Source organism: Oncorhynchus tshawytscha, linkage group LG07 (assembly GCF_018296145.1).
Source record: "Oncorhynchus tshawytscha isolate Ot180627B linkage group LG07, Otsh_v2.0, whole genome shotgun sequence".
NCBI lineage: Eukaryota > Metazoa > Chordata > Actinopteri > Salmoniformes > Salmonidae > Oncorhynchus > Oncorhynchus tshawytscha.
Window position 1 is genome coordinate 71,803,181 of NC_056435.1, and position 12,921 is coordinate 71,816,101.

Consider the following 12,921-nt stretch of genomic DNA (forward strand, 5'->3'; position numbering starts at 1 on the left):
TTAATGAGTAGGTGTGTGCATATTTTTGATTGATACTATATATATTTATTTATTGAAAAACAACTTGATAATTAATGTTTCCTTTTTCAAAAAAATGAAAAAGAAAAGTATAATTTCAGTAGTAATATACATATATATATAATATAAGATAGGCCTATGTTTTCGGACCAGGGTAGGTTGTGGTCCCTCTATAACGCTTCTCTTTCAGAACCTGACATAGGAAACCTGTCAGACTAGGACTAGAATGATTGACTAACAACAGACGACTGGCTATCATCTCAGTAGTTTCATCAGATAATTTGGTCACTTTTCACGACTGTTCCTGAGGTCTGGACTAATGTGGGAAACAAGTTTGAAGTTAAACAGTATCTCTGGATTGTTAGAAGGAATTGTCATTCAGTCACTGCTCAAATGCTACTTCTGTGATAATAATGCTTATAGTACTGTGTTATCTGGATTGACGGGATGGGAGGGATATGTCTCATGTCAATAGGTTGGTAATCTTTTTTTTTTTTGACATGTGTATGATTTTGGTCCATCTCACTCTTACATAGAACACATCCTACAAAATGATTCTTTAAAAAAAAAAAATATTGTTCTTTAGAAAACAAAGATACAATTGTAACAGTCTCTGGTATGATAATGTTAATCTGCATTTTGTAATAGTCATACCAAATGGGAAGTTTTGAGATCCACACTGGCCTTTGTGCTTTTCAAAGGGTTGCTCCGGGAAAATAAGTAAGGGGTAAAATAGTGGTAAAAATGTCCGGATCTTGGAAAACAGAAATAATATTATTTACATAGATATGGAGATTTGGCCTTTCAGGTTGCACTTTCCCATAATGGGCATTGCTTATAATTGGTCAATATTCAATTCCACTATGCATCTTTCATTTTGCATTTTAATTTCACTACTTTCTGTAACACATTCCATTCCTTTTTCTATATTTATTTTAAATACAAACACATGTGAATTATAATCTATATATAACCTTTTTACAATAATTGTATTTTTAATAGATTAATTTAAGTAAATATCTTAAATTAGCACAGTAGTGTTGAATCATATTGGGCCTCCAAATTTAAATTATAATTCAAATTACAGTATTTTTCTAGGTAATAATTTCAAAAAAGACTAAAATGTTTTGCATATGAAATAGAACCGTTGACAATAACATCATGCACAATAACCTTTCTTCATTCTGATCTGGCTAGTTAATCTACTTTACCTTTCTTCATTCTGATCTGGCTAGTTAATCTACTTTACCTTTCTTCATTCTGATCTGGCTAGTTAATCTACTTTACCTTTCTTCATTCTGATCTGGCTAGTTAATCTACTTTACCTTTCTTCATTCTGATCTGGCTAGTTAATCTACTTTACCTTTCTTCATTCTGTTCTGGCTAGTTAATCTACTTTACCTTTCTTCATTCTGATCTGGCTAGTTAATCTACTTTACCTTTCTTCATTCTGATCTGGCTAGTTAATCTACTTTACCTTTCTTCATTCTGATCTGGCTAGTTAATCTACTTTACCTTTCTTCATTCTGATCTGGCTAGTTAATCTACTTTACCTTTCTTCATTCTGATCTGGCTAGTTAATCTACTTTACCTTTCTTCATTCTGATCTGGCTAGTTAATCTACTTTACCTTTCTTCATTCTGATCTGGCTAGTTAATCTCTTTACCTTTCTTCATTCTGATCTGGCTAGTTAATCTACTTTACCTTTCTTCATTCTGATCTGGCTAGTTAATCTACTTTACCTTTCTTCATTCTGTTCTTAGTTAATCTACTTTACCTTTCTTCATTCTGATCTGGCTAGTTAATCTACTTTACCTTTCTTCATTCTGATCTGGCTAGTTAATCTACTTTACCTTTCTTCATTCTGATCTGGCTAGTTAATCTACTTTACCTTTCTTCATTCTGATCTGGCTAGTTAATCTACTTTACCTTTCTTCATTCTGATCTGGCTAGTTAATCTACTTTACCTTTCTTCATTCTGATCTGGCTAGTTAATCTACTTTACCTTTCTTCATTCTGATCTGGCTAGTTAATCTACTTTACCTTTCTTCATTCTGATCTGGCTAGTTAATCTACTTTACCTTTCTTCATTCTGATCTGGCTAGTTAATCTACTTTACCTTTCTTCATTCTGATCTGGCTAGTTAATCTACTTTACCTTTCTTCATTCTGATCTGGCTAGTTAATCTACTTTACCTTTCTTCATTCTGATCTGGCTAGTTAATCTACTTTACCTTTCTTCATTCTGATCTGGCTAGTTAATCTACTTTACCTTTCTTCATTCTGTTCTGGCTAGTTAATCTACTTTACCTTTCTTCATTCTGATCTGGCTAGTTAATCTACTTTACCTTTCTTCATTCTGATCTGGCTAGTTAATCTACTTTACCTTTCTTCATTCTGATCTGGCTAGTTAATCTACTTTACCTTTCTTCATTCTGATCTGGCTAGTTAATCTACTTTACCTTTCTTCATTCTGATCTGGCTAGTTAATCTACTTTACCTTTCTTCATTCTGATCTGGCTAGTTAATCTACTTTACCTTTCTACTTTCTGTTTTACTCCTTTTTTTTTTACAAACCAACAAAAATAAAAAGGAAAAAAAGAAAACAAAATAGTAATCAGGTTGGTCACATGTTTCCCCTGGAGGTAGGTGATTAGATAGACATCGAAGTCATTTTGTTTTTCATCTCAAATAGAACACTTTTCCCTATGTAGTGCACTACTTTAGACCAGGGCCCATAGGGAATAGGGTTCCATTTGACCAGGGCCCAGAGGGAATAGGGTTCCATTTGACCAGGACCCATAGGGAATAGGTTTCCATTTGACCAGGGCCCATAGGGAATAGGGTTCCATTTGACCAGGGCCCAGAGGGAATAGGTTTCCATTTGACCAGGGCCCATAGGGAATAGGGTTCCATTTGACCAGGGCCCAGAGGGAATAGGGTTCCATTTGACCAGGACCCATAGGGAATAGGGTTCCATTTGACCAGGGCCCAGAGGGAATAGGGTTCCATTTGACCAGGACCCATAGGGAATAGGGTTCCATTTGACCAGGGCCCAGGGAATATGGTACCATTTGACCAGGGCCCAGATGGAATAGGGTACCATTTGACCAGGGCCCAGAGGGAATAGGGTTCCATTTGACCAGGGCCCAGAGGGAATAGGGTTCCATTTGACCAGGGCCCAGAGGGAATAGGGTACCATTTGACCAGGGCCCAGAGGGAATAGGGTTCCATTTGACCAGGGCCCAGAGGGAATAGGGTACCATTTGACCAGGGCCCAGAGGGAATAGGGTTCCATTTGACCAGAGGGAATAGGGTTCCATTTGACCAGGGCCCCGAGGGAATAGGGTTCCATTTGACCAGGGCCCCGAGGGAATAGGGTTCCATTTGACCAGGGCCCAGAGGGAATAGGGGGCCATTTGACCAGGGCCCATAGGGACTATGGGGCCATTTGACCAGGGCCCAGAGGGAATAGGGTACCAAGGCCCATAGGGAATAGGGTACCAAGGCCATAGGGAATAGGGTACCATTTGACCAGGGCCCAGAGGGAATAGGGTTCTATTTGACCAGGGCCCAGAGGGAATAGGGTACCATTTGACCAGGGCCCATGGGGAATAGGGTACCATTTGACCAGGGCCCAGAGGGAATAGGGTTCTATTTGACCAGGGCCCAGAAGGACTAGTACCTATATGAAACACTATCTATATTGGCCCTGGTCAAAAGCAGTGTAACTACATAGGTAATTGTGTGCCATTTGAGACGAATCCCTTGGTTGCGTTTCACCTTGATTACGTTGTTTTCTGCAGAGAGTTTGCCTCGAGGGTTTAGGATGTAACAAGGTCTAGATGTAAGCCTCTTCAGTGGCCAGGTTCTCTGCTTCTGCTGCAGTCTGCTCAGGGCCATTCTCCTGGCGTTCTCCTTTCACCATCATCGGGGGCTGGATCATTATCCGCAGACGCTGCAATGTGCGAGAGAACGATACATTTAAAAAACGCCCGTTGTGCTGGATTCTTTAGGCTTTCACATTGTTAAGTTACAACGTTACCACGCCGTCTGCAAGCGCTGCAAAGAAACGATACGTTGCAACGACAACAAAACATTTCAGTCTGCTTGTTGACATTTCAGTCTGCTTGTTGACATTTCAGTCTGCTTGTTGACATCTCAGTCTGCTTGTTGACATTTCAGTCTGCTTGTTGACATTTCAGTCTGCTTGTTGACATTTGTAGCCCTTTCCTGCAGTCAAATTATCTACTGGCCTCATTAGTGGAATGTTATTCATATTTTTTTCATAATTTAATAAGGAATAAAAAAACGTTATTTTTAAAAAAAGACGCAAAAAATCCAGTGTTTCTATGTCAAACGGTGTTGTTATATTTCAGTCTTCTGTGATGTATATAAAGTGTAATATTGGGAGGCAAAGTCAAAATGTAATACATTTTAACTCTGTATCTGACATGGTACAGGTATCTTCTTCTTTTTTTTAGGCACATAAACCATGTGTAGATTTGTTTAGGACTACCAAGAAACACTCTGCGTGACCCTGATTTAGCCCACTGCAGTAAATTAAGCTTTCACATTGCTACCATCAAATATCTAGTTATTATGCTATACATTGTGTCATGATGCACTAGATAGCTAGCTGTCTCAGTGTCTGCGAGAACCTACTTCCATCTGTTGCTTGACACATACTAATCAAGTGAACTGATTGCTACAATTTAGGCAATCAAGACTCCACTGACTGACACAAAAGGGGCTGACAGCTGCTCGTCTCGTTGCAAGTGATGACTGCAGCAGCGCCTCCAACCGAACCAACAATTACTAATCAGCCTTTCACTGCAAGCTGCAGCTGAACAGCGATCACGTGACTGACCGGCCTCATACTCCTCTCTGTGACCTTTTTCAACTGAACATCTATGTCTATTTATATGTCTATCTGTCTGGCTATGTCTCTTTCTCTATGTCTGTCTATGTCTATGTCTATTTCTCTGTCTATTTCTCTATGTCTATTTCCCTGTCTGTCTATTTCTATGTCAGTGTCTATTTCTCTATGCCTATTTCTATAGCTATGTTTATTTCTATGTCTATTTCAATGTCTATCTGTCTGTCTATGTCTCTTTCTCTATGTCTGTCTATGTCTATGTTTATATGTCTATTTCTATGTCTATGTCTATATATGTCTATTTCTCTGTCTATTTCCCTGTCTGTCGATTTCCCTGTCTATTTCTATGTCTATTTCGGTCTATTTCTATGTCAATGTCTCTTTCTCTATGTCTGTCTATGTCTATGTCTATATGTCTATTTCTCTGTCTATTTCTCTATGTCTATTTCCCTGTCTGTCTATGTCTATATGTCTATTTCTCTGTCTATTTCTCTATGTCTATTTCCCTGTCTGTCGATTTCTATGTCAGTGTCTATTTCTCTATGCCTATTTCTATAGCTATGTTTATTTCTATGTCTATTTCTATGTCTATGTCTGTTTCTATCTCTATTTCTCTGTCTATTTCTCTATGTCTATTACCCCTGTCTATTTCTATGTCAATGTTTATTTCTGTCTATTTTTCTGTCTGTTTCTGTCTTTTTCTATATTTCTATGTCTATTTCTATGTCTATTTCTATGTCTATTTCGATGTCAATTTCTATGTCTATTTCTATGTCTATTTCGATGTCTATTTCTATGTCTATTTCTATGTCTATTTCTATGTCTATTTCTCTATGTTTAATTCTGTCTATTTCTACGGTGCATTCGGAAAGTATTCAGACCCCTTGACTTTTTCCACATTTTGTAACGTTTCAGCCTTGTTCTAAATGGATGAAATAATGTTTTCCTCATCCATCTGCACACTATACCCCATGATGACAAAGCGAAAACAGGTTTTTAGACATTTTTGTAAATGTATTTAAAATAAAAAACAGAAAGACCTTATGTAAATAAGTATTCAGAACCTTTGCTTTGAGACTTGAAATTGAGCACAAGGTGCATCCGTGTTTCCATTGACCATCCTAGAGATGTTTCTACAACTTGATTGGAGTCCACCTTTGGTCAATTCAATTGATTGGACATGGTTTGGAAAGGCACACATCTGTCTATATAAGGACCCACAGTTGATAGCGCATGTCAGAGCAAAAACCAAACCACGAGGTTGAAGGAGTTGTCCGTAGAGCTATGAGACAGGATTGTGTCGAGGCACAGATCTAGGAAGGGTACCAAAAAAAAAAGATGCTCTGGTCTGAAAATAGCTGTGCAGTGACGCTCGCCATCAAACCTGACAGAGCAGAATGGGAGAAACTCCCCAAATACAGGTGTGCAAAGCTTGTAGCGTCATACCCAAGAAGACTCCAGACTGTAATCACTGCCAAAGGTGCTTCAACAAATTACTGAGTAAAGGGTCTGAATACTTATGTAAATGTGATTTCAGTTTTTTATTTTGTATAAATTTGCGAAAATTTCTAAACCTGTTTTTGCTTTGTCATTATGGGGTATTTTTGGGCAAGACCTGAAAACATCTGTCTAGCAATGATCAAAATCCAAGAATTTTTAAAAAGAATAATGGGCAAAGGGTGTGGGAAGCTCTTAGAGATTTACCCAGAAAGAGTCACATCTGTAATCTCTGGCCAAAAGTCTTTAAATTACTGACTCAGGGGTGTGAATACTTATGTAAATGAGATATTTCTGTATTTCATTCTCAATAAATGTGCTGACATTTATCTAAACATGTTTTCCATTTGTCCATGTGGGGTATTGTGTGTAGATGGGTGAAGGGGAAGAAAAAAAACAAGATATTTAATACATTTTGAATTCAAGCTGTAACACTACAAAACATGGAATAATAAGTCAAGGGGTTTGAATAATTGAATTGAAGGCACTGTATATGTCCAAGTCTAATGTCATGCTCAAGACACAATGGGAAACATTTGCTGTCCTCAAACTTGGCTTTTACTATGTCTGTGAGAAGGCGATGATTATTTATGCAGATTAAGATAAAAACAGTAATCGCCAGCAGCAATATTCCAAACTTGTTTTTGGGATTAAGTGCCTTCCCATCTACTTAAAATACTACAAAATCCAAACTCTGCTGCAGGCCATTGGTCCTTCGAGCCGGATCTCTTTCGGAATCACATGATATGGTTATTTTGGGAAGCTTTTTTTGGTTTTGTGAGGGCTGAGCTGTTTTGTGGACACAAAATGGCCACCCGATGACTCTGAATATACAGTATGTGAGCTCTTGTAACGGCAGGATAGTAGGTTCGATTCCAGGGAACACCCGGATTGCGAAATACAAAAAATGTATGCATGACAAAGTTGATTTGGATAAAAGTGTCTCCTTTTTAAAATCTTTACTAATGACAACTAAAAGTTACATCCCTTCCGGTTAAAGCCACTGGCTTTGAGTAAAAGCAGAGTTTCTATGTATGCTAATGACTCAACATATACATGCTACTACAGAGACTGAAATGACTGCAACACTTAACAAAGAGCTGCTGTTAGTTTCAGAGTGGCAAGGAATACATTTATCCTAAATATTTCAAAAACTAAAAGCATTGAATTTATTCATTCATTAAACTCTAAACCTCAACTAAATATTGTAATGATTAATGTGGAAAATTGAGCCAACTGAGGTGACTAAACTGCTTGGAGTAACCCTGGATTGTAATCTGTTATGGTTGAAACATATTAATACAACAGTAGCTAAGATGGGGAGAAGTCTGTCTATAATAAAGCACTGCTCTGCCTTAACAGCACTATCAACAATGCAGGTTCTACAGGCCCTAGTTTTGTCACACCTGCGCTACTGTCCAATTGTGTGGTCTGGTGCCACGAAGAGGGACTTTACAATTGGCTCAGAACAGGGCAGCACGGCTGGCCCTTAAATGTACACAGAGAGCTAATATTAATAATATGTATGTCAATCTCTCCTGGCTCAAAGTGGAGGAGAGATTAAACAGACAGCTCGGTGCATTCAACATGTCAATACCTCTCACAAATACAAGTATTAATGAATTCAAACTACTGGCACACAGCTCGGACACCCATGCATATCCCACAAGACATGCCACCAGAGGTCTCTTCACAGTTCCCAAGTCCAGAACAGACTATAGGAGGTGCACAGTACTACATAGAGCCATGACTACATGGAACTCTATTCCACAGTACTACATAGAGCCATGACTACATGGAACTCTATTCCACAGTACTACATAGAGCCATGACTACATGGAACTCTATTCCACAGTACCACATAGAGCCATGACTACATGGAACTCTATTCCACAGTACTACATAGAGCCATGACTACATGGAACTCTATTCCACAGTACTCCATAGAGCCATGACTACGTGGAACTCTATTCCACAGTACTACATAGAGCCATGACTACATGGAACTCTATTCCACAGTACTACATAGAGCCATGACTACATGGAACTCTATTCCACAGTACTACATAGAGCCATGACTACATGGAACTCTATTCCACAGTACTACATAGAGCCATAACCACATAAAGTAACTCATGCAAGCAGTACAATCAGATTTTTTAAAAACAGATAAAAATACACCTTATGGAACAGCGGGGACTGTGAAGAGACACACACACTCTACACACACGTCAACATGGATTGTGTATTGTAGATCTGTGGTAGTAGAGCAGTGGCCTGAGCTGCTGCATTTGGCAGGAACTAATGAAGATCCATAATAAACCCCAGGAAGAGTAACTGTTGCCTTGGCAGGAACTAATGGGGGATCCATAATAAACCCCAGGAAGAGTAACTGTTGCCTTGGCAGGAACTAATGGGGATCCATAATAAACCCCAGGAAGAGTAACTGTTGCCTTGGCAGGAACTAATGGGGATCCATAATAAACCCCAGGAAGAGTAACTGCTGCCTTGGCAGGAACTAATGGGGATCCTTAATAAACCCCAGGAAGAGTAACTGTTGCCTTGGCAGGAACTAATGGGGATCCATAATAAACCCCAGGAAGAGTAACTGCTGCCTTGGCAGGAACTAATGGGGATCCATATTAAACCCCAGGAAGAGTAGCTGCTGCCTTGACAGGAACTCATGGGGATCCATAATAAACCCCAGGAAGAGTAACTGCTGCCTTGGCAGGAACTAATGGGGATCCTTAATAAACCCCAGGAAGAGTAACTGCTGCCTTGGCAGGAACTAATGGGGATCCATAATAAACCCCAGGAAGAGTAGCTGCTGCCTTGGCAGGAACTAATGGGGATCCATAATAAACCCCAGGAAGAGTAACTGTTGCCTTGGCAGGAACTAATGGGGATCCATAATAAACCCCAGGAAGAGTAGCTGCTGCCTTGGCAGGAACTAATGGGGATCCATAATAAACCCCAGGAAGAGTAGCTACTGCCTTGGCAGGAACTAATGGGGATCCATAATAAACCCCAGGAAGAGTAACTGCTGCCTTGGCAGGAACTAATGGGGATCCATATTAAACCCCAGGAAGAGTAGCTGCTGCCTTGACAGGAACTCATGGGGATCCATAATAAACCCCAGGAAGAGTAGCTACTGCCTTGGCAGGAACTAATGGGGATCCATATTAAACCCCAGGAAGAGTAGCTGCTGCCTTGACAGGAACTCATGGGGATCCATAATAAACCCCAGGAAGAGTAGCTGCTGCCTTGGCAGGAACTAATGGGGATCCATAATAAATACAATATATATATATATAGTGATTGGCAGCATCTGAGGAAGAAAGAAGAAGATGTCCATACCTCTTTGTAATCCCCCTTGAGGTTGAGGAACATATAGATCATGTATCCAGGTATCAGGAGCATGGAGGACAACGCCATGCACCAACCTACTCCCTGTCCCCAGGCCGGGAACACGTAGTTGTTCATGGTGAGAGGAACCATCTGGACAGCACTGAACAGGAACACTCCCTGGAAGAGAAGACAGAAGAACAACCTGGTCACGAAACAACGGAAGCCTTAGTGCTTTATTGTCCTCTATATTGTTTATGTATCCTCGTATTTTAAATTATCTACTAAATTCAAATCAATCAATCGACCTGGTTCATCCCAGGAAGCCTTAGTGCTTTATTGTGTTTATTGTCCTCTATATTGTTTATGTATCCTCGTATTTTAAATGATCTACTAAATTCAAATCAATCAATCGACCTGGTTACATCCCAGACACAAACCAAAATCGACCTGGTTACATCCCAGACACAAACCAAAATCGACCTGGTTACATCCCAGACACAAACCAAAATCGACCTGGTTACATCCCAGACACAAACCAAAATCGACCTGGTTACATCCCAGACACATAATCGAGCTGGTTTTTTTTCTATCCGTCGGACAGAAGGGCAGCGTCCTGTAAACTCAAGTGGGGTGGTGATGTGTGTCTCTATGTTAACAACAGCTGGTGGTCTCTAATATTAAGGAAGTAATTGAAGTTGTCCTGAGTTAGAATACCTCACGATGAGCTGTAAACCATATCATTTATGAAAAAGGTTTATCTATAATATTCTTAGCTGTCTATTTACCACCACAAACCGATGCTGGCACTAAGACCACAATCAATGAGCTGTTATTGGGCCATAAGCAAAAGAAGAAAATACTCACCGAGAGGCGGCGCCCCTAGTGGACCGTGATTTTAACGCAGGAAAACTGAAATTGGTTTTACCTCATTTCTACCAGGTGAAAAAAACCTCTAGATCGCCTCCACACGTATACAAAGCTCACCCTCCATTTGGCAAATCTAACTAGTTTCAACTGTTCTTCCTGCGGCTATGGAACCCTGACCTGTTCACCGGACGTGCTATCTGTCCCAGACCTGCTGTTTTCAACTCTCTAGAGACAGCAGGAGCGGTAAAGATACTCTCAATGATCGGCTATGAAAAGCCAACTGACATTTACTCCTGAGGTGTTGACCTGACGCACCCCCGACATCCACTGTGATTATTATTATTTGACCCTGTTGGTCATCTATGAACATTTGGTACCTCTCTTGGTTTTGCTAATTGGAGTTTTTAGGCTGGGTTTCTGTTCAGCACTTTGAAATACATTTGATTTGATTTTGATTTGATGAACTGTAGCAGGAAGTGACTCGCTCAATACAGATGAAGCGGATGCTAGGCTACAGGACTGTTTCGCACAGAATGGAATGTGTTCCTGGATTCATCTGATAACAGGAGTTTTACCACATCACCGGATTCATTTAATAAGTGCATCGAAGACGTCATCCCCCATACAGTTAATGTACGTACATTTCCCAACCAGAAGCCATGGATTACAGGCAACATCCGCAACAGAGCTAAAGGGTAGAGCTTCCTCTTACAAGGAGCGGGACACTAATCCGGATGCTTATAAGAAATCCTGCTACACCCTCAGAGGAACCATCAAACAGGCAAAGCTTCAATAAAGGACGGAGATCGAATCCTACTACACCAGCTCTGGTGCTCGTCGGATGTGGCAGGGCTTGCAAACTATCACATATTACAAAGGGAAACTCAGCCTTGAGTTGCCCAGTGACATAAATGCCTTGTATACTCGCTTCGAGGCAAGCAACACAGAGCCATGCATGAGAGCATCGGCTGTTCTGGACGACTGTGTGATGACGCTCTCCGTAGCTGATGTGATTAAGGGGTTTTAACATTCACAAGACCGCAGAGCCAGACTGGTTACCAGCACGCATACTCAGAGCATGCGCTGACCAACTGGCAAGTGTCTTCACTGACATTAAATCCTCTCCCTGTCTGAGTCTGTAATACCAACATGTTTCAAGCAGACCACCATCGTCCCTGTGCCCAAGAACACTAAGGTAACCTGCCTAAATGACTATCGCCCCGTAGCACTCACGTCTGCAGCCATGAAATGCTTTGAAAGGCTGATCATGACTCACATCAATACCATCATCCCAGAAACCTTAGACCCACACCGATTTGCATATCGCCCCAAAAGATCCACCGATGACTCAATCTCAATTGCACTTCACATTGCCCTATCTCGCCTGGACAAAAGGAAAACCTACTTGAGAATGCTGTTCATTGACTACAGCTCAGCATTCAACACCATAGTGCCCACAAAGCTCATCACTAAGCTGAGGACCCTGGGACTGAACACCTCCCTCTGCAACTGGATCCTGGACTTCCTGACGGGCTGCCCCAGGTGCTGAGGGTAGGCAACAACACATCCGACACGCTGACCCTCAACACGGGGGCCCCTCAGGTGTGCGTGCTTAGTCCCTTCCTGTACTCCCTGTTCACCCATGACTGCGTGGCCACACACGACTCCATCACCATCATTAAGTGTACCAATGACCCGACGGTGGTGGGCCTGATTACCAATGACGATGAGACAGCCTATAGGGCGGAAGTCAGAGATCTGGCAGGTGATCGTGGACTACAGGAAAATGGGAGCCAAATACACATCAACAGGGCTGTAGTGGAGAGGATCGGGAGCTTCAAGTTCCTCTGTGTCCACATCACTAAGGAACTATCACAGTCCAAACACACCAACACATTCGTGAAGAGGGCACGACAACACCTCTTCCCCCTCAGGAGACTGAACATTTTTGGCTTGGGTCCTCAGATTCTCAAAAAAGTTCTACAGCTGCACCATCGAGAGCATCTTGACTGGCTTCATCACCTCCTCGTATGGCAACTGCTCGGCATTTGACTGTAAGGAGCTACAGAGGGTAGTGTGTACGGCCCAGTACATCACTGGGGCCAAGCTTCCTGCCATACAGGACCTCGATACCAGGCGGTGTCAGAGGAAGGCCCTAAATATTGCCAAACACTTCAGCCACCGTAGTCATAGACTGTTCTCTCTGCTACCACACAACAAGCGATACCAGAGTGCCAAGGCTCCTGAAGGCTCCTGAAAGGCTCCTGAACAGCTGCTACCCCCAAGCCATTAGACTGCTGAACAGTTCATCAA

At 41.3% G+C, this 12,921-nt stretch overlaps 1 protein-coding gene and 1 long non-coding RNA gene across 2 annotated transcripts in view; both read right to left on the reverse strand.

Annotated features, from left to right (window-relative positions):
- Positions 1-472: 472 nt before the first annotated feature.
- Positions 473-2,772, reverse strand: LOC112238827. Its single transcript, XR_006083818.1, has 2 exons — positions 1,796-2,772; positions 473-1,760 (listed from the first exon to the last, which is right to left on the reverse strand). It is a non-coding gene; the product is annotated as an uncharacterized LOC112238827 (long non-coding RNA).
- An 843-nt stretch (positions 2,773-3,615) lies between these two features.
- Positions 3,616-12,921, reverse strand: part of slc6a1b (solute carrier family 6 member 1b) — a 30,920-nt gene continuing 21,614 nt past the window's right edge. The window contains exons 14-15 of the mRNA XM_042324896.1: positions 9,751-9,918; positions 3,616-3,975 (exon numbers count right to left, since the gene is read on the reverse strand). Coding sequence (XP_042180830.1) covers positions 3,859-3,975; positions 9,751-9,918 — 285 coding nt within the window. The 3' untranslated portion in view covers positions 3,616-3,858. The remainder of the gene's footprint in view (positions 3,976-9,750; positions 9,919-12,921) is intronic.